At 43.7% G+C, this 20,947-nt stretch overlaps 1 protein-coding gene across 2 annotated transcripts in view; it reads right to left on the reverse strand.

Moving 5' to 3' along the window:
- The window catches only part of Myo16 (myosin XVI), a 486,437-nt gene that overhangs the window by 156,773 nt on the left and 308,717 nt on the right, over positions 1-20,947 (reverse strand). For both annotated transcript variants that reach the window (XM_021170663.3, XM_029481007.2), the window contains exons 22-23: positions 10,073-10,225; positions 8,654-8,854 (exon numbers count right to left, since the gene is read on the reverse strand). In XM_021170663.3, the coding sequence (XP_021026322.1) occupies positions 8,654-8,854; positions 10,073-10,225 (354 nt within the window). The remainder of the gene's footprint in view (positions 1-8,653; positions 8,855-10,072; positions 10,226-20,947) is intronic.

The following is a 20,947-nucleotide window of genomic DNA, read 5'->3' on the forward strand; positions in this document are numbered from 1 at the left end:
TTTAAAATCTGAAACATATATGAACCTGGAAATGCCTTGATCTCAGGCATTTTGGATCAGAGATATTCAGCTTACCCTTAGATTTCCTGTTTTGCTAAAAGTTAAAAGTGGTATAAAAATGGAAATTATTTTTTAATCGACTTTGTTTTCAGAATGAGCTGAGAGAAAGTGAGTACTTAGAAGGTGGCAGGGAGCACTTTGAAGGTCTGAAGCTCCCAAGAGAGGCAGCCGGATCACATATTTCGGTAGCCATCTTCCCAGGACACTGAGTTATAAGTGCCCCCCAGCTTGGCACTCAGAAGATCATCAATATTTATGGAACAGAAGTAAATCTGCACACCCTTCACGTCCCTACTCCCTCCCTGCATCCTGTTATTTACAAGATGCAAAATATCCTTGGAGAAGTGGTTAGGATTAACAGATGATAAAAATGCAGAACTTTGCAGACATACTTGTGAATTCAATATATCACGCCAGAATATATGTGAAGACTGGTTTAGCAAAATAAATAAATGATCATTTTCAGGAAAGGCAAATACGCCTGGCTCCTTTTCATGCACGGCTGCAGCTTTCCACTCAGTTTGTCTCAAGGACCTTGACCACTGGTGGGCTGCTGAGTTTGTTCTGTTTCTCACCAAAATTATAAGCAGGGCACTGAGGTTTGAATATAAGGTCTCTGTGAATTCTCTTCTTTCAGAACGTGTGTGCTCAGCTGATAGAGCCGTTTGGAGAGGAGACGTGTGTGGGGAAGTGCTACCTTGATATGGGCAGGGCTTGGGGTACTTGATCTGCTCCCATTTCCTGTTCTCTCTACTTCTTGACTCACCTGGATGTAAGCCAGCTCTCATGCCTACAAAGTACAGATGCTCTCTCTCTCCCACCTTCCTGAGGATGAACAACAACGCCCTTAAGTAATGAGTTTGTCTCATCCCCTCCCCCCGAAGTTGCTTCTTGTCAGCTGTTTGGTCACAGCACTGAGTAAAGTAACAAAAATGACAGGTTTTATTATTTTTCCAAAAAGTGATTTCTTCTGATAGTTTTTAGTATTTCCTTTTGGTTCCAGTTAATGATGAGCACAACGAACACTGGACAACATGAAGAGTCATCATCTCCATGCCAAGATATCTGGGTGGTGAACTTGACGCAGCTGAGGTGAATGAGAACAGTTCCTGTGTTCCTTTTAAGGAGAAGGTATTAACAGGAAAGTGTCAATATTTTAGGAGACTTTTTATATGGCCATAAAAGTGAGATGACATGCTGAAGTTAGAAAGAAAGAGAGTCCAGAGATCGCTGCATTTGCCCTACCCAACAGTGAGCAGAGGAAGGGAGGGAGGGAGGGAAGGAGGGAGGGAGGGAGAGAGAGAGGGAGGGAGGGAGAACCATCTCTCAGGACAGTTCACCACTACATCTCCGAGGACAACCTTCAAAGGAAATTTTGATGGAGGAAGAAAACAGCAGGTCCTGCTGAGGCTAATGTTTATTTTTAAAAACATCCGACCAAGACGGGGGAACAAATGTAGATTGTAAATTAAGCTCTTTCTACATGGGTCAAAATGTTTTCATCAAATAACCTTTAATAGCATCAGTTTTGCTGAGACCAGACAGACTTGATTATTGTGTCTGGGATTTCTGCCTGGAGAAAAAAAAAGTAGGGAGGAAAAAAAAAAGCAGTAGCCACCCATTGATTTGTCTATCTCCTCTGTCATTTGATTTACAGATTCACTTCCAGAGTTTTCCTGGGTACACGGTGTCTCCCACAAATCTTCAGAGACAAAGCCCAGGGCACAAGCTATAAATGTCACTCTGGGCACAGGTGCACCTGCAAGGCTGAAAGGGTCCCAATGAACCACCCATGTCAAGAGGTCAAGAGTGCAGAGATTGGTTTGAATCAGCATGACACCATCTAGAACACACTAGAATTATCAGTGGAGTAAAGATTTTCCTCTGGGGGAAGATCTGGGTGGCAGCATAACTCTAAACAAGGGGTAATTTTCAGACTCAAGCTTATTCAGTGAGGGAACACGTCCTTAGTGAGGAGAAGAAAAGCATTGAGGTATTTTACAGATAGCCCCTGTATCAATAACAACTTCTTATCCTCACTCCGTGTCCATCAGCAAGCAACAGCTAGCAACAAATTCTGGCAACTGCCTGGGAAATCACAATAACAAATAGTACAGGACCCAGGCTTACATGTCTGGGATGACAATTTCTTCTTTATGGATGTGGTGTAGGGGGTTGGGGAAGAATCCTGATGCATGCTTTCAAGACCATAAGTACACTGTAGTAGGGGACTATACATTTTTATCTCGTCATAAAATTACAATGCAGAGTGCGTACAGAGATTGCACGGTTTTAATTTTCTTGAGGGAAATAATTTTGAAAGGGTATCACTGAACGTACAGTAAAATCCCAAACACCTGTGGGTTCACACTGTTAGGCGTAAACCCAAATGCTAAAGAATCTAATAGTTTTGCAGAATTCTTTTTAATCAAGGTGTAACTACTCGCCACATGGGACAGGTCTAGCCCAGGAGAAAGAGAATGTCACATTAGCATAAGTTAAGGCAGTCATCTGCATGCTCTCTCTTTCAGCACAGGTTTTATGGCTTCCATGGATAGAGAAATCGCTGAATTGTCTCCACTTTTCTTTCAGCGAAATCTCTAAAGCGGAGGAAGAGCAGTAAGAGCTCGTAATACACCCAGAGTGGTCACAGCTGTCTTAATGCTGATCAGTGTGTGTTAGGGAAAAGGCAAATAACGTATTTAAACACGTGTCACTAAGCCTGGCTCTGCATTCTAACACAAGCACGTCTATGAGATGTAAAAATGAATGGCAAACCAAACAGGGATATTTTAACACTTAGATAAGTCCATTGGCTTACCAATATTCTCATCATAGACAAAAATAGTAAACTGACTGGATGATTCCTTAATTCAGTTTGATAGCTCTGTCTATTCAAATTTTTGATTAGCCTTGTGGCCTGTATATATTGCAGGCCTTAGACTACTGCGGAGGGGCTAGGATAGGTATATTTGAGGAAATATGTAAAAATAATCACTCATCCTACTCCTTAACCCCCAGAAGAAACCATGAGATTCGTGATGTTATTTTTCTCAATTTTAAACTTCACGAGCGTACAACTGAGGGTCCCTGTCTTCACAGTCATGTCCTTATGGAATGAAACTCAAACTTGTTCAAGTAGAGCAATGTCTCCTTTCTTTCTTTTGTATGTGTGGACTCCGCAGAATGTAGATAGTAAAGCATTGTTGACCCAGTAGGTGGAGGGAGATGAAGACATGGGGCAATGTGAATTGAGGGGCCCACTACCCACCAGAAACTCCTGTGTAGATGCTCTCTCCCAAACTCATGTTCACCAAGAATTATAGACTGTTATTTGCAATATATATATATATATATACATATATATATATATATATATATATATATATATATATATATATATATTAAAAAGTGTTATTAGTTAGACTCAAGGGGGACACATTACATTATGCCCAAATCCTTAGGGGAAGAGGAAATGACCCATGAGATGCAGAACGGCAATCAGGAGAAATGCGTTCACAACTCAGGGACTGACTCCCTCCTCTTTGCAGGGAGGCCAGGAGGAACCTGTAGATGCTAGTGTTTGAACTTCCATCTTCCATTACTGGGAGGATACATTGCACTGGGATGAAGCCACCCATTTCTGCTCTTCTGTCGCAAGAGCTGTAACAACCTCACCCATGACTTATGATCTTGATGAATCATCAGCCCTCACCCAAGGCACCCAAGGCCCACTTAGAAACCGACACGGTGCTGTTTACACACAAGGATGTGGTCAATGGCAAGGGTCGGGCATCACGATGACGGTAAGGGGAGTTGAAAGCAGCATAGATTAGGTCAGGAACATGATGTTCAGAGAGATGCCCAGATCTAGGACAAAGGACACGGGACGTCCAGGTGAGGAAAAGCACAGGGGACAAAGAGATCAAGAAGGACAGCAGTTAGCTCAGGATAGACCAACGATGAGGAAGAAACTCTAAAATGCTAAGCATCAACATGTTTCACTTTTCTTGTATGTAAACTGCCAGGAAACAATGAATGCTTGTATTCTCTTCCTCAGGCTGCTGCTGGAACCTGTAAACACAGTTTGGGCGAAAGAGAGGTCTGTGCACTTGTGGTTCTGGAGAGAGGAGGTGGCTGGAGTTCTGGGGGTTTCTAGGCAGATCCATCCTGACTCCCTCATCCAGGGTGGACCAGGTCCTACTGCTCATGGCCTCTATCATTCTACTCATGGCCTGTTGGGGTTACATGACTTCTCAACCCTCTATGCACACTACCATCAGAGTCGGATGACTATAGCCCCGAGACATACACTAAGACATTTGCTCTGAGCAAGGCCATTCCCAACTTGAATACATGAGAATCTGCTCACGGGAGTGTGGGATGTGTATTTCACAACTGAATCTTTATTTAAATTTCATTAACTTAATCTTCAACTTTAGCCCCATATCGTTTTACAACTTCATAATCTGTTCACTTTTTCCTCACTGCAAAATGTAGGAGCTTCAAAGTACAATTTCTGAGTTAGAGTTAGTTTAGCCTCGCCTTAATGGAAATTCACCTCTCCTAAGAGCTGATATTGTCAAGCTGTAACTCTTCTTTCCTTCAAGATCCCGATTTCTAACAGCCAATAAACGCAGGCACATTTGTGGGTTTAACGCCTATCTGTCACTTAAATCATCAGGGTAAGAGCAAATTCTAAAACAGGTAACTTCACATAAGATTTAAAATCGGCTAAAACAAACAATCAAACAAACAAAAAGCCAAGCCCTCAAGCCCCCAAGCCCCGAAAGCTTTCTTTAATTCAAACATACGCTCATTAATGAGATCTTGTTAATATTTCATGCACAGCCTCTTCCCATTTACTTTAAAATATTTCTGTAATGGAGACAGGAAGCTGCACCACGCTCCTGGGGGTAATGAAACATTCAGATGTGTTTAGGAAGGATCATCAGACGGAATTCAGATAATGGTGCCTAAACATTCCTGAAAGGACCTCTGAGCTTCCGCCTCAGAAAGCTCCCTAAGCAGGGCAGAGGCTCCTCTTTAGAGTTCCCAAGTTGGAGAAGTGCTTCTAGAACGCATCCAGCCAGGGACAGGGGAACAACGATAGTGTCAGCTCTGCCTCGAACTATCCCTCCCACTGGGTGTTGCATAGTCCCGTTAAAACAAGCAAGTCAGCCCACCAGGCAGGAGCACCGAGTGAGGCAGGATATTCACACCATCCATCTGGTCGAGAAGATGCTCAGAGGCTCAAGAGCACATGGATTCACTGGGCTCTCTCCTTGGGATTCAGCTCTGGGGTCAAGGGTTATATCATCCACAGTACATAGCTGCTTTTAGATGAGTGAACTTTTCTCGTATCACTTAATCAACAAAAACGGAGAACACGTTCGTGATACTTTTGTTTTCCAATGCAACAATCCAACACGTAAACGCCTGTGGCTATGACTGACAATTCAAAAGGCATATGGGCCGACATATTGCTCGAAATCACATAGAGTCTACCCTATAGCACGTGAACAGGGCCTTGGGGACTCCTTTGGCTACAACTCATTAGTACGTCTCAGTAAAATGAAAGATTTCTGTAAAGCCACAAAATCGACTCCAATTATGGAAAACTCTCTTTAAAAACAAAGATGCTTTTAAAGGAAAATGCACGGTTCCACGGGGGCTTTGGCTCTGTACCAACTAATCATCGAGCTGTCCTGTGCTCTTTAATTTCTCTAAGAACTCGGTGAACAATCGCCTAGTAATTTAAACTGTCAGTTGTTTTCCCCTTAAAGTTTCAAAAACAAAATTAAAATTGAAATGCTATTAGGCACTCAGAAAAATAATTACAACTGAACTCAAAATAATCAAGCTATAATTCCGAACCACACGGTTGTTGGGTTTTAACGCTGAGTATGTCTTATGGGTCTGCTTTGTCTATAAGGCACAATGCAACAGACTTACGAATAAGGGCATTCAGATGCTGGCCTAGCAGAGATCCTAGGAAGCTCCTAAGAAAGAATTTCCTAAATTAGAAGAAGTCATGATACCCAACTGTAGCTTTATATGTGCTTTTCCCAAATCCAGAAAATATATACTGTGAAGATGGCAGAGTTTAAAGAATCTGAGGACAACAGTGGGACATTCTTCTACTTGTAAGGACTTTGAAGAGGCCAAGGAGAATTACAACTGGGAACTACTCAGGGATTAAAAATATAGACCCTTGCATCAATCTCTTCCCATGTCCCACAAGCCTCTCCAAGCATCTAATGACATCAGTCAACTCAAGTTCTCACAGGGGCATCTTCTGCCTAACACCCAGCCTATTAGGTGGGCTGCCTGGTCTCCTCCCTTAGCATCTGAGAGGGCCCTCTTGTCCATAGTTGTCTCTCTCCATGCTGTTCGTAGGTTGGCTCAGTTGGGATGCTCACCATCCAATCAGGGTCTGCATTAAACTCCGTGCCACCAGCTTGGACGATCTGAACCTGAGCATTTTCGGGTTCTCTTCTTGGGATACATGTCTTGGGTTGACACAGTGTAGTCCCTGTTTATCAGCCACATGAGGACAGTGGGACCCTACTGTCTCAGGCCCATAGCTTTGGTTATTTTTCCTCTCCCTGCCTTCCCATCCCCTTCTCATGGATGCCACCTCCTTATCTCCTTATCCTAAATGTGGATACTGGCCAATCACACAAAAGCCTGCTCTGCCCTTCCCCCAATATGTCTAACATCATCTCCTTATTCCTACTTCATCTTATCTCTTCTGACAAAGCCATGGTTCTAGAGGATGGAGTCATCAGGAGGGCACACACAGATGTCCATGGATTAGCTGAAAGCAATAATATTAAATGTCTCACCCTATCACTCTTTCCACTGTCAATGAAACTTGCATCCTTTCCCAAATATGTGGGTGGATATGGGGGGCCTGCCCACTCACCCTTACTGCTTTCTGTAATTGCCTCCCTTGCAGACTACTTTGCACCAGGGAGCTCAATCTTCTCTGGCTTCCATCTGTCCAACCCTATTGCCCTGGCTTAGAAGGCAGAAGTGACAGAGGCTGTGCTTTCTGACATGTCTACAGGTTAGCCCACCATGCACCAGCTTCTCTTTGCCATGGCTGCTGTGAATCCTGAGTCTAGCCCCTGCTTTTCTGATACTGAGTGAGAGGGTGTGCTTGCTGCTGTTCCACAGGTGCTGGGGTATCGATCGGTACAGGAACCGACAACAGGCAGGTTCATGGCATACTTTAGGAGCACCCCTAAAATATCAACTGAGACCCTCTCAGAGTTCTTTTTCTAAGCTGGGTTGTTTTCTGTGCAGATAGTGAGAGTAGTTTCTGTCTTGTGCAAGTGAGTTCTGTGTAATACACTGACACATACTTCCAGAGTTTAAGTCTCTGCTGAAATACCCTCTCCTATACAGTTAGTAAGTGCCTCTGGAGAAGTCTATATACTTTTATGAGCAAAATAATTGCATCCTTACATAGCATTATGCTGACAGCTCTAGAATATTAAGTTTGTTACTTCTGCTGTCATCTGACTGTTAGGTGTGTGCTATTCCCAGCTCATCTCTTTTGATGGACAGCAGCATCTCAGTAAACACAGGAAGAGATCAAATGGGATACTTCACAAGTCCCTCATTTTCACTAAGTGGTAGCTCAAAGTGTGGGTGTGAGTGTGTCTGTGTGTCTCTCTCTCTCTCTCTTTGTGTGTGTGTGGTTGTCTCTGTGTGTGTCTGCCTATGTCTGTGTGCATGTATGTGTCTGCCTGTGTGTATGTGTATGTGTGATTGCCTGTGTGTGTGTGTGTGCCTGTGTCTGTAAGCATGTATATGTCTGCCTCTGTGTGTGTGTTTATAATTCTAAAGTGGAAGGCATCAATAATAAACAAGAGTTGAGTAGAGAAGAACAGAGATCATTTAATTAAGAGGTGGTAAATGTGTTGTTAAGTAGGCTGGAAGGATGTTTCTACTCTACCTGGAAAAGGAGTTTATGAGAGTAAAAAGGATCCAAGACAACTATGAGGATTAGAACACCCATCCTGAAGAGATGACTTGTGTCAGAGAGTTATGGTGGGTAAATCACAGGGCAAAGGTGCACTCACTTGGAACATTCTAACATGGGATGGCAAAGGAGTGTGGGGACACCCCTACAGGCGGGGGCTTAGACTCTGAATGGAGAAACCAATTTTACAAACCCAACTAAAACACTGGGAAAGGTTGGAGGGCTTGCTTTCTTAGGCTCTAAGAGAAAGACAATACTAAGCTCACATTCAGGTCAAGCACATTCAGAAACCCAAAGTTTATATAAGAAACCTATCCCCAAAATGTGGAGTAAAGCTATTTATGATAAGCCCAAGGCTCTTCCACTCATGCTAATTGAAGTCTCCACACACAGTGAGATAGCTCCCCTGCTCAGCACACACTGTTCTGAGATATGAACTCACACTCAAAGCAAAGGCAAGCAATCTGCAAACTTTAATGACTGCAGGCTGTTCATGTGGCCTTTGAGTGTGGAATAGTAACACATCCTGGAACCATGTGCTCTGACGCTCCCTCCCCTCTGGTGCATCAGTCCACGGGGCACACGTCGCCGTCCACTCACCCTTCCTGCGTAGTGCATGACAGTGAAGGCCGCGCCTTGACCTTTGAAAGCAACATTTCCATTGCCGTCCTTCACAGGGGAGTAGACTGCATTTGTGTTTGAGGACTCCAGGAGACCCTGCAGCTTTCTGGGGAGGTTTGGCTCCCCTGACCAAATCACGTGACTCTCCTCATCCAGTAGGGAGAAGAATCCTGATGGTTTCTGAAAGGCAGCAAAGGTCAAACGTTTTCTTCTGTTGCTCCACTTGGCATCCTTGACATATGCTCTCCAATTTTATTATATTCACACAGCTAACCAGAATGAGAGTGCCTTGACTTTTAACACATGTCTATGATTGCCCACGGATGCACTCTGCCACCTTGGATCTCTCAGCTATAACTCTTATCCTGACAACTGGGTAGCAGGAATTAGAGCCCGCCCTCTGCTACAGTGTTAGGAAAACACAAATGGTTTTAGAGAGATAGACAATTGTCGAGACAGAAGATGGAAAGTGCTACTACAAGCTTTCAAAGAAACCTAGATGGTGCCTATTTGAACTACTAGTCAAGCATTTAGAAGTGATGGGTGACTTCAAACAGCATCCTATAATAGGAAACAGAAGTTACTGTTGACATGCTTGATAAAACATGCTCTCACATATATTTATTATCTCCCCCTACCATGTGTGTGTATTCGAGTGTGTGTATATGTGCCTGTCCACCTGTTTGCATACCAGGGCATTCATATGCAGGTCTGAGGGTGACTTGCAAGAGTTGGCTGTTCCCTTCCATCAGGTATGTCCAGGATGATAGGTGCCTTTACCACTAAGATATCTTGCTGCCTTATATAATAATAGATCATTATAGAATTTATAGATACAATAAAGATAATGAGTCAAAAGCTTTTCAATGTGCACAGAAATAATAAATATCGATATAAACACATGCTGATGCAATTAGGCTGAATTTTAATTAAAGATCAACTTAAAACCAAATGTTATATATACACATATATTTTTCTGCCAATATTTCAAAATTTAAATTTTAGGACCTTTAAGGACCAATGCACAACAAACAATGTATTTCATGGTCTCTCGGTCTATATCAGATTACAGAACTCATTTTGTGCTTTGGCCTCGTGTAATCGGCTGATGAGACCTTTAGGTTTGATAAGTAAAATGGTGAATATCCTTATATTAGCAAGTTCTGATGTTTCTTGTCCTTTCAATGAAGTTGTGAGCTTTCCAATGCCCCTTCAGGCAAGGTTAATTTGTGCTTCTCAAAAAAAAAAAAAAAAAACTATTGGGGGATTATGAAGGCATTGCAGAATCTCCTATACAAGGATACCTCACAAACAAGACCTTCAGAAAGAAAATTCTCTCTCTCCGGGGCACCTGAATGCAGGCATCCTGTTAAGTTTCTAATTATGTTATGTAAGTACCTGGAAGAAGAAATCCAAAACTCCAGCCTGGTTACCAGGAGAACAGGCAGTTTCCATGGCAACTCCCTCTTGTACACACTCTGTTTGTTCTTGTAGGAAAAGCACCTCTTGGATATAGTGGTGCATCTTTTCGTTGGTCAGGTTGACACAGAGCTGTTCAGGGAAGAAAACAATACAGTAGATAACACAGTCTGCTATGCAGAGCCACCTGCTAATGCTACAGCCCCCCACCCCCGCCACCCCCAGTCACACACAGACTGGGGACATTCAGACTAAGTCTTCCATTTGCATGACTCATGGATCTTGCCCTGGAAGACAGCTTCACTCAGTCACTTGTGACGTCATATTGTCCCAATGTTCAGCATGAGGTGGGCATGTTAAATACAAAAAATGTAACCACAGCGCCAACATACAAACAAGTCTCGAGCACTCAAAAAAAGGAAAACCACTTCTAAAAGGAAGATGGATCAGGCTCTTGAGGACAACTGGAGAGAAATGCCTTTCTGCTGTGGGGTCCCAGGGAGAGGAGCAGGACTCCTGTGTCCCCTGCTTCTGGTTACCTATTGGTTATAGGTGAAAGTAGACATAGATTTCCTCTACTAATTATATCGGGAGTAAGGGCTTTATGACACAAATAGTGTATTTAAATTGGAATACACCCTCCAATTACTCTCTTTCCAGAGAAAACAGAATGTTATCTTTTAGTCATAGGTCTTTTATTATTTCTTCTTCCATTAATTAATTTATTTATTGACTTTACCTCCCAATCACAGTCCCTGCCTCCTCTCTGTTCCCCCTCGTAAGCCCCTCCCTTAAGCTTTTGCTTTATCTTAAAATGTTTATATATTCCTCCACCATCTCCCCACCTCACACACAGTGCTTGGATCACACCAACCTCATTGAAAAGCGGTCAGGAGAGGCCAAAGCCCAAGACTGGGAGGATGTGCCCAAGGGGGAAGACGTCTGGCAGGTGTCACTGGAGGGGGCGTCCAGGAACACAGCTGCTGAGAACTGAGCCTGACCCCAGCGTCTGCAGGGACTGGCCCTTACACCTGCCTTGCCCACATCGTTCTTCCTGACTCCCTTCAGCTCCATCAGCCCCATCTCTGCTTTGCCTCCAGTCTACCTCCTGCAGGACCAAGCTGGTCAGTCTCCAGAGCCCTGTTTCTCCCCCATGTGCTCTCTGAGCAATCCTATAACTAAACTAATATTTACTAGTGGTTCTATTTCAGGAGAAGGGACATTTCTCTTTTGTGCACTTAAGGTAAACACTTCATGCTAAAGTGTAATAATTTTACAGCAGCTACTATTTCCTAGTAACAAAATAACCTCAGTTTTCAGGGAATTCGACGTTTTAAGTTGAGGAAACGCAACAAGATATATTTTTGAAACAAAGTAGAATAACTTAAAATTTCAAATTCCCTTCTCTACTGGCTATTTTCATAAACATCTCTATCTTTTCATAATTAAAATGGAAGTGGCAAGCATAAATGTTCCTTCCTCAGCAGGGATACATCCTATGCAGACTTAACAGTTTCACAGAAAGTGTTTCTCTTCCAGAACCCCTGCTGGAGATTTGTACTCCAGGAAAGAAGCAAGCTCCCTAGTGAGGCTCTGATGGACAGGCAGAGCTTGGGTGAGGTAAGGCGAGGGGACAGGCCAGCTGGTCCCCACAGGTGAAGGTTTTACTGTGAGGCTCACATGCTGTCCTGGCTGGTTTTCTGTGTCAACTTGACACAGCTGGAGTTATCACAGAGAAAGGAGCTTCAGCTGAAGAAATGCTTCCGTGAGATCCAGCTGTAAGGCATTTTCTCAATTAGTGATCAAGAGGGGAAAGGCCCCTTGTGGGTGGTGCCATCCCTGGGCTGGTAGTCCTGGGTTCTATAAGAAAGCAAGCTGACCAAGCAAGGGGAAGAAAGCCAGTAAGTAACATCCCTCCATGGCCTCTGCATCAGCTCCTGCTTCCTGGCCTGCATGAGTTCCAGTCCTGACTTCCTTGGTGATGAACAGCAATGTGGGAAATATAAGCTGAATAAACCCTTTCCTCCCCAACTTGGTTCTTGGTCATGATGTTTGTGCAGGAATAGAAGCCCTGACTGAGACACATGCTGGATGCATCCTCCCTTTGCCAGCTGGAAGGTCTCTCCCCATCCAGTTCTCTTTGCTGCAGTCACAGGGCAGAGTGACAGGTCCCATTTCGATCACCAATCTCTGCTTCAGTTGCATCTTCAGCCGTCTGCACAGTCATCTGGTCTGACTGTTCTTATGCAAGAGAATCGATCACACCAAATGTGTGCTTATCTAAGAAGCTTGGTGCTTTAAATCTCAGAAACCCCCAGCTTTCCACATATCCTATGAAATACAGTTTTTGAGGAGTAGAGGAGAGATGTTCTAGAGAGCTGTCTGTCAAATGCAAAAAAGGGAGGGGCCTGAGAAATGAAGACACTGGTTAAGGCACCTGCTGCCAAGCCTGATGACCTGAGTTCAATTCCCAGAACAACATGGTAGAAGAGAACTGACTCTTGTGCATTCGCCTAGCAATGTACTGTGGTAATGTACATATCCATATATGTCTACACAACACACACACACACACACACACAGAGAAAGAGAGAGAGAGACAGAGACAGAGACAGAGACAGAGAGAGACAGAGAGAGAGAGAGAGAATATAAAGAAGATTCTGAGAATTCCAATGGTCCTGATGGAGTAGTGGTGGGAAGACCATGTTGGAAGCAGAGATTCCAAACTTAAAGAGATTTTTCTCTTGTCCTTTAGGCTTCACCAAGATTACAAGGAAACTATAGTATGGAGTGGTTCCTTTTTAACTTTCCGTCTCTTTTTGTAAAAATTGTAGTAGATAATCTTCAATTCTACAGAAATTCTCTTACACTGTGAAATCAGAGACCTAAGGAGGAAATGATCAGAAAGATGGTAGTCCTGGACTACTGGTTTCCTCTCTAGAGCTAGGAATTTTTGTTCTCATTGTACAACTGTCAATATATCATGTTTATGTTTTATTTTTAATGTACTTATATTGATTAATATATTTTGTGAACATTTATATCTATTCCAGTGAATTATATTGATTAATACTATATTTGATATATTTCCACATATAATTCTCCATCTGTCATAGTAACATTAAAATTTGTCTGTGTGACTCTTTCTGATGCTGATCAGTGGGAAAGGAGTTCAGATCACAGACTGGCACCTGGAAGCAAATTCTGCTACTGTGTTCCCTAGAAAGAAGCAGATACTGGCTTCCAGAGGAGGTGCGGGTATCCAGAGGGGATCAGCTGCTACCTGGGTTACAATGGTACTAGACCCAGGAAGACTTGGGGTTGTTGGGGAAGAAGAATACAGAGAGATCTTTCTTGGGGAAACTAGAGACTTTCCCCGTTTTGTTTTATGAACAGAGCCTATGCATTTTGTTTATATTAATTTTGTTCTAAACATGATCTTCCCTATTGCCTGCAACACTCAGGAGTGCCAGCATTTCTGGTTGGGTTTTCAGATTTACCAACATCTATGCCAGCCATTTATTTGTAACTGTGCTGAGTTACAAATGCTACGTCTGTGTTCACCTTGCCTTTGGACCATACCTGATGTAGCTTGGTGGCTCAGGGGACAGTCAGATACAGACACCTAAGGTACGTGCGTGTGTGTGTGTGTGTGTGTGTGTGTGTGTGTGTGTGTGTGCATGCGCGCGTACATGCACAGGTGTACAGCCCCTCAGAGGAAAACTTAATAAGTACATTAATCATGCTTCTAGAAGTTTCTAGAAGCATAAATCTGCATTCATAATCTAGAGGATCAACATCAGCTTCAATGAAAGACAATAGTCATTTCTCCTTTACATGTCTACCCGTTGGGGTTGTGTGAGGGGTCTATTAGACTTCCGGGAACTTCCCAAAGCAGACTCAGAAAGTGGATGACAGGTGAGGATAAGTTAACACTGATCACCCACCTAATTAGTATGGATACTGCTCTTAAGACACATGCTTCATACATGAAAGAAACTAACAGGTTTAATAATAAAAGTGGTGCATTCCTTGAAGTCTCTCTTCAGCAGGAGAACCTTGTGGCTTATCCAGATGGCCCATCATTCGTATTAATGACAAACTTAATTTCTTGAGTAAATTTCCACCAACTGTTCTCCCTTCATTTTTACTGCTCAGTGAAATCTATCTGGAGGAAAACTAAACAGTGCATGACACGTATATCACAAAATGAAGGGGAGAACGGATTAAAGCTGACTCCAGTAGAAGGCAGAGCCCTGGGTGCCCGGCAGTAAGGACAGCACCGAGTCTCAATCCTTTCTGCTCACTGGAATTAAATCCCCTGCTCTGTGAGGGTGGCTGATGTCTGGGTCTGACCCCAAACCCATTAAATTGGAGTGGAGCCCAGGCTTTGATGTGTTTAAAAGCTTTCCAGGTGGCTGCAGAACACACCAAGCCAAATGAGAGAAAGGGAGCACAGCCTATTTGCCAATTTGTTCAGCATTTAATCTAGATATATGTACAAAGCATGCTGTGCTTCAGTGGGTGCATGTGTGGGTGAGAGTGTGTGTGTGTGTGTGTGAGAGATAGAAGAGATAGATAGGTAGATAGATAGGTAGAGAGATAGATAGATAGATGTAGATATAGATAAATGATAGATGTAGATATAGATAAATTATATATAGATAGTAGATAGATAGATAATGTAATGAAATTTCAGATAGTGGACATTTCACAAATATATCCAGAATATTTAATTGTCTGAGATGTTGATAGCTATTTTCTAAGAAAACATTGAGGAGGCTGACGCCTGCTGGAGAAATGCTGAAGTAAGCTAAGCTCACAAGCTTCTGTGCAGGAGTTCCCAAGGCCTTTAAAAAGTCGGGTAGGATCCAGAGACTGCCCCACCTGGGGATCCATCCCATAAACAACCACCAAGCCCAGACACTATTGCAGATGCCAACAAGAATTTGCTGACAGGAGCCTGATATAGCTGTCTCCTGAGAGGCTCTACCAGTGCCTGGCAAATGCAGAAGTGGATGCTCACAACCATCCATTGGACAGAGCACAGGGTCCCCAATGAAGAAGCTAGAGAAAGTATCCAAAGAGCTGAAGGGGTTTGTAGTCCCATAGGAGTAACAACAATATGAACTAACCAGTACCCCCAGAGCTCCCTGGGACTAAACCACCAATCAAAGAAAACACATGGTGGGACTCAAGGCTCTAGCTACATATGTAGCAGAGGATGGCCTAGTCGGTCATCAATGGGAGGAGAGGCCCTTGGTCCTGTGAAGGTTCTATGCCCCAGTATAGGGGAATGCTAGGGCCAGGAAGCAGGAGTGGTGGGTTGGGGAGCAGAAGGAGGGGGAAGGGTATAGGGGATTTTCAGAGGGGAGACTAGGAAAGGGGATAACGTAAATAAAGAAAATATCTAATAAAAAAAGAAAAAAAGGATAATATATCTCCATATACTTTCAAATAGTTGAATGACTTTTAATAAGAAGTTTCATTTGAAGAAATAGTGTCATTTTACATAAGCCAAGGATCAAAAATCAAATTTAGGAAGGAACTAAAGTTTTTGTAATTCAAATCATTTTAAATTCCAAATTTTCTTTACCCTCCTGCCTGACCCCAGAATGACTAACAACATTCACTAAAGATTCATCTCTTTGACAGATAGCACTTTGGTTTTATAAATATGAATTAAAAAAAACAAAAAGAAGTGGGGTAGGTGATGGGTCTCCAGCTTGCCTCTTCTGAACACTTCCTGTTGTCCACATCGCTGGACTTGCTTCTGCAGGGGGTCAACTGTGATCAATACATTGCATATAAAGTGGGAGCTGGCAAGGGCAGCAGGGTCCCTTACACCTGTCCTTTTAATACTTCTGGATCTTGTCTCTTGCTCAAAACTTCCTCACCCACCATCCTGGCTTTTAAAAGTGTCCATTTCCTGCCTCCCACCCACATCGATCACCCTGACAGAGTGCCTCACCACTGCCAGAAGCCTGGTCCTGTTGACACAGGCATTGCCCTCATGGCTGCGATGACATTGGACTTCTCTGAGAGAGCTTTTGGCAGCACAGAAACTTCCTTTTGTTGGTTCAGTTTTCATTGTGAAGATGATGCCAGTGGGTCTTGTGCCCTGAAGTCTCTGTGTTAGCAACTTGACTCTCAATGAGGTGTTGAGAATATGGAATCTCAAAGACATGTCTGGGTTATGTGAGGTTGGTCTCTGCCTTCATCAGACGATGTTCCTAGTTCCTAGTGAAGTGCCTGGTAGGCTCTGCCTCATCCCTTACCCTCCTGCTCATCGGTCCTGTGAAGAGCAAGCCTCCCACCAAAGGGGATGGAGCGTCCAGAAGATACTTTAGGAATGGACACAACTTTGCCATATATAAAACCTTTGGGTACCTGGACAGGTGGCATCCCAGAAGAACAATGAGATAATAAATCTCTGCTCTTCTACATTGTCTGGGAACAAGAATTCTGTTACCACAGCACAGAGCCTTCAGGTAAGTCAAAGTGTTGGGTCTGAGCCTTGATCTTCAGGAAGCAACCAGTCAGTCACAAAGCATCCCATCTGGTTGGATTCCATATCTCACACGTATAGCCAGCTCATGGTGGAAAAGCATCAGGTCAGAGGGAAATGACTTGTAGATATTTTGAAGGACACCTCTTAAATCACACCTCAGCTTGGGTAGAAACCAGGCTCTAGAATAAGAACAGAGCCTTTGCCCAAAACGCCATTAATTCAAAGGTTCTGGCATTGTTTCTTGTTGTTTACCATTCCCCAAAGAAAACAATGAATGCATAATTTCGTTTTATTTTGGCAATAAACTTTTGGCTGAATCAACATACCCTCTTCACATAAAGTTACAAGTACGGGCTTAGAATAGACGGACGTATAATTTCCACCAAATGAGTTCCAGGCTGACAGAGCATGGGACTCAAGGCCCAGTGGGTCTGTCTCTGAGCTTGAGGTTGGCCCCACGAAGGCTTTGGGGTTATCCCTTAGCATTGTGAAGACAGTCGGAGTGAGAGACCACACAGGAAAATAAGCTCACCCAAAGGAGAAGCCTCAGGAAACTATCCATTGTCCATCGTGTGCCAAAACCACACACAACACTCCCCTAGTTTACCATTAGGGCTTCAGGGTTTTTTTGTTTTTTTTTCAGACAGCCACGATGTTAATCCTGAGAAAACTCACTCTTCTCTGGGGTTATTATATAGTATTCATTAATATTTGACATTGTCATTGATTATTAAGGAATAAATATGCAGTAACGAAGGACTATTCATCATCTCCATTCCTTTCCTCCATGCCATAACAAGGGAAACCTAAGGAGAGAAAGCTGTCCTTTGCCTCCTGGTGGGAGGGCACACTCCAGTCTTGCAGGGACAGTGTGCTGGCTGCTGTCAGCTCAAGGAGGGAGTGGAAAGCTGGACTGATCTGGCTTTCTCCTTTCTCTGTTTTACTCAGCCCAGGTCTTCAGCCTTGAGACAGTGCTGTTCCACGCGTGGCGGGCCTTCACACCTCAGTTGAGCCTTTCTGGTTACACTCCCAGAGGTGTCCCCTGCATGATTCCACATTACTCAGTCTGAAGTGGGACCTTGACATTAGCGTTGAATATGTCTCTCGTGTGCACATAGACTCGCATCAATTCTTCCTTTTCATTCTGAAGCATTTTCTTTTAATGGCCCCGGTTCTAGGGTGAAAAGGTCTACTGCTTCCGTTTTAACTAATTGACTGCTTTTAAATGGATTTGGTGTAAAATTCTGCTGTAAATAACAACATGTAAAACTCATGAATGGGGTATTGTTTTTGTACTCACAACAGCTACTATCCTATCTTTGAAGAAGTAATAAAAATGCCAGTCACTAGGGAGAAGCAATTGGAGTTTAGAAAATGGATACTAATTGTAAAGGCTTGGGTGAGTCCTCTGATGGACTCAGGGTTAGATTGCTTTTATGAGCAACAGGACAGCAGGCTTCATCCCACTGAGAGTGACATCGGAGCTTTGCTTCAGTGCCAAATAATGCAAATGAATGTACAGAACCTGTTCTGAGAAATAGAACTTAAACTCACAGTGTAGATGCTCACAGTTTGCACACATCAGCTTACCTGAAGAGGCCCCTAATACTCTTCTTACACATAGAATCTGATATGATAAAAGGCATATTAGAAATGCCATGTGGTCTTTCAACTGTTTGTTTTGTCTATAAAACCACCTGGAGCAGAAAACACTTTAAGACAGAGCCAGTCCTATTCTAAGTTTTGGAATCTGCATGGGAAACGAGTTAAGCTCGCTCTGAGGTCGCCCATCACTCATCCAGCATATGGGTCTGTCTTGATGTTCAACAGCTTTCAGGAATCTGCTAAGCCAAAACCACATGGACCATGGCCCCTTAAAGCTAGAGCAGCAGCTTTGATCATCAAACCTTCCGCAGCATCCCCTACACAGGAACCATTAGAATCAGCCTTCTCCCTCACAGGGAGAAGTGGTTTCTACTTGCCTTCCTTTACGGACATGGTAGCTTGTGATGATGCCAACTTACAGAGGGTCAGCCTTGTGAAGGTGGAGCACTGGTCAGGCTACTGTGCCCCAAAGCTTGCTCCTTTGGGCAGCTACGAAGGGAACTGGCCAACTGACTGTATGAAATGCAAGTAACCCTCTCCGAGCAGCCTCCTTAGAGGCCCGCCTAAGGGAGCCGGCGAAGGCAAGCTGAGGGAGGTCTAGCTGAAAAGTGGCATCTCCTTAGGTTCTTGGCTGAGAATCAAATCAGAGAATCTATCTGAGGTCTTTGACTCTGGTGCCAAGGACTGTCCATCCCTTAGGTGTACTAGAACTCCTGACCCTGGGAATCAGGGGCATCACCTGCATTTATGCCTTAACTTCTTGCCCATTCTCTGGACTTCCACCATGGGTGGACTTTAGTTTTAATCTGGTATCTACATATCACATTTCTTAATCTGCCCACAGTCTCTTACTCTTAACTGAAAACCCCAGGGTCAATGCCCTTCACATATCAACCAGTCTGTATGAGTTTACGTTGATTTTAATGTATAGCTCTTCCCCTCACCACTTTCCCTGCATCTTATAGGAAAAAATATTAGTTTAGTTACCACGCAGTTTCCCCTGTGAGGTTGTGCAGAGGACAACATCAAGGATTATTCTATTATGCTTTTCTGCCTTTGGGTTTTCTAATTCCTGGCTGGCTCATGAACAGTCATTTTATAGGCTTCCCTCCCTCTCCCTCTGCTCCTACTACTCTCTTCTTTTTCCTTCCTTCCTTCCTTCCTTCCTTCCTTCCTTCCTTCCTTCCTTCCTTCCTGCCTTCCTGCCTTCCTGCCTTCCTGCCTTCCTGCCTTCCTGCCTTCCTGCCTTCCTGCCTTCCTGCCTTCCTGCCTTCCTGCCTTCCTGCCTTCCTGCCTGCCTTCCTGCCTTCCTGCCTTCCTGCCTTCCTGCCTTCCTGCCTTCCTGCCTCCCTGCCTCCCTGCCTCCCTGCCTCCCTGCCTCCCTGCCTCCCTGCCTCCCTGCCTCCCTGCCTCCCTGCCTCCCTGCCTCCCTGCCTCCCTGCCTCCCTCCCTCCCTCCCTCCCTGCCTTCCATCTATCACGTAATAGACCACCATAGCATATTTATCTCCACTGAAGCATCTTACACACTGCCAAGTTACATAGTCTAGAAAACCATCCTCACTATAATACAAGAAATCACAACTCATTAGAAAGCTGCCTCTGATCCCACCACCCACCTACACTGAAATCTCATCCCATTAGTGATGGTGCTGGAAGGTAATGATCTGTGAATAGGACCCCTGTCCTTGTGAACAGTGTCGCTGCTTTTATGGGGGTGGAGGTGTTGCATCTGACATTATAAAGACACAGGAAAAAAGAACCTCCAATTGAGAAGATGTCCTCAGCAGACAGAGAACCTGGAAACTATGGCACCTTGCTCTTGGGTTTCCAACCTCCAGAGCTGAGGACAATGACCATAAACTGTTGAACCAGCGTAGGGCAACTTGTGACAGGAGACCATGAGCATCCCCATCGCACCAGGCCAACCTGGCAAGAGGACACAGAGGTAGGGATGCTTGGGCTTTGGGGTACATCCTGCTACCTCCTCTAGGGTGTCTCTCTCAAGCTGGAAACCTACTGTGAGGATTTCCTCATTACCAGTTTTGTTTTCTTCTATAAATTTCAATTGCAAACATATTTGACAAAGTTCAGTTGTGTACAAAATGGTGTACCAGACACAATTTCAAACCTTCTGGAGCTGGCACTCTAAAAGTAGATCTATCAGTCAATAAGCTCAAAACAGGATAGAATGGATGCTTCTAAGGGAATTCTGTCCCTTAGGTGTGCTTGCAAATATAGCAATGACTCCTTAAGCACAGCAGCTTAGGTGTGCGGTGGAATGGAAAATGACGAAGTCCTGCTAGTGACAAAGAAATCCAAAGAGAATTAAACCAGTGGCCTTAAAAGAAAGTTCATATGCAAATTTTGGAATTTATTGCTTCCAGGTAAAGATACTGTTGATTCACACTGATAAACAACCTGATCTTTCTGGAAGATTCCTAGTCACTGTTATGTATAGCAGCAAGGCAGACCAGCTGAGGAAACGGCACATTAAAAAATTGTTCTTTCATGATCAAAGTCCAAGATTGATCTTGACATTTTACCCATCAGTGCTTCAAACTCACATTTAAACAAAAGATTGATTCATTTGTTAGATCTGAAGGGAAAATGTCCCCTCCCTGATACCCAGAAATTACAAGCTGAGAGCATATTCTGAAATACATCATTACACATTCATCACAAAGACAGAATAAAGAACCCTGTGATGGTTGTACAATGCCTATGTTTTAATATGGA

The sequence above is a fragment of the Mus caroli genome, unplaced genomic scaffold (genome assembly GCF_978045245.1).
Source record: "Mus caroli unplaced genomic scaffold, Mus_caroli_1 scaffold_10, whole genome shotgun sequence".
NCBI lineage: Eukaryota > Metazoa > Chordata > Mammalia > Rodentia > Muridae > Mus > Mus caroli.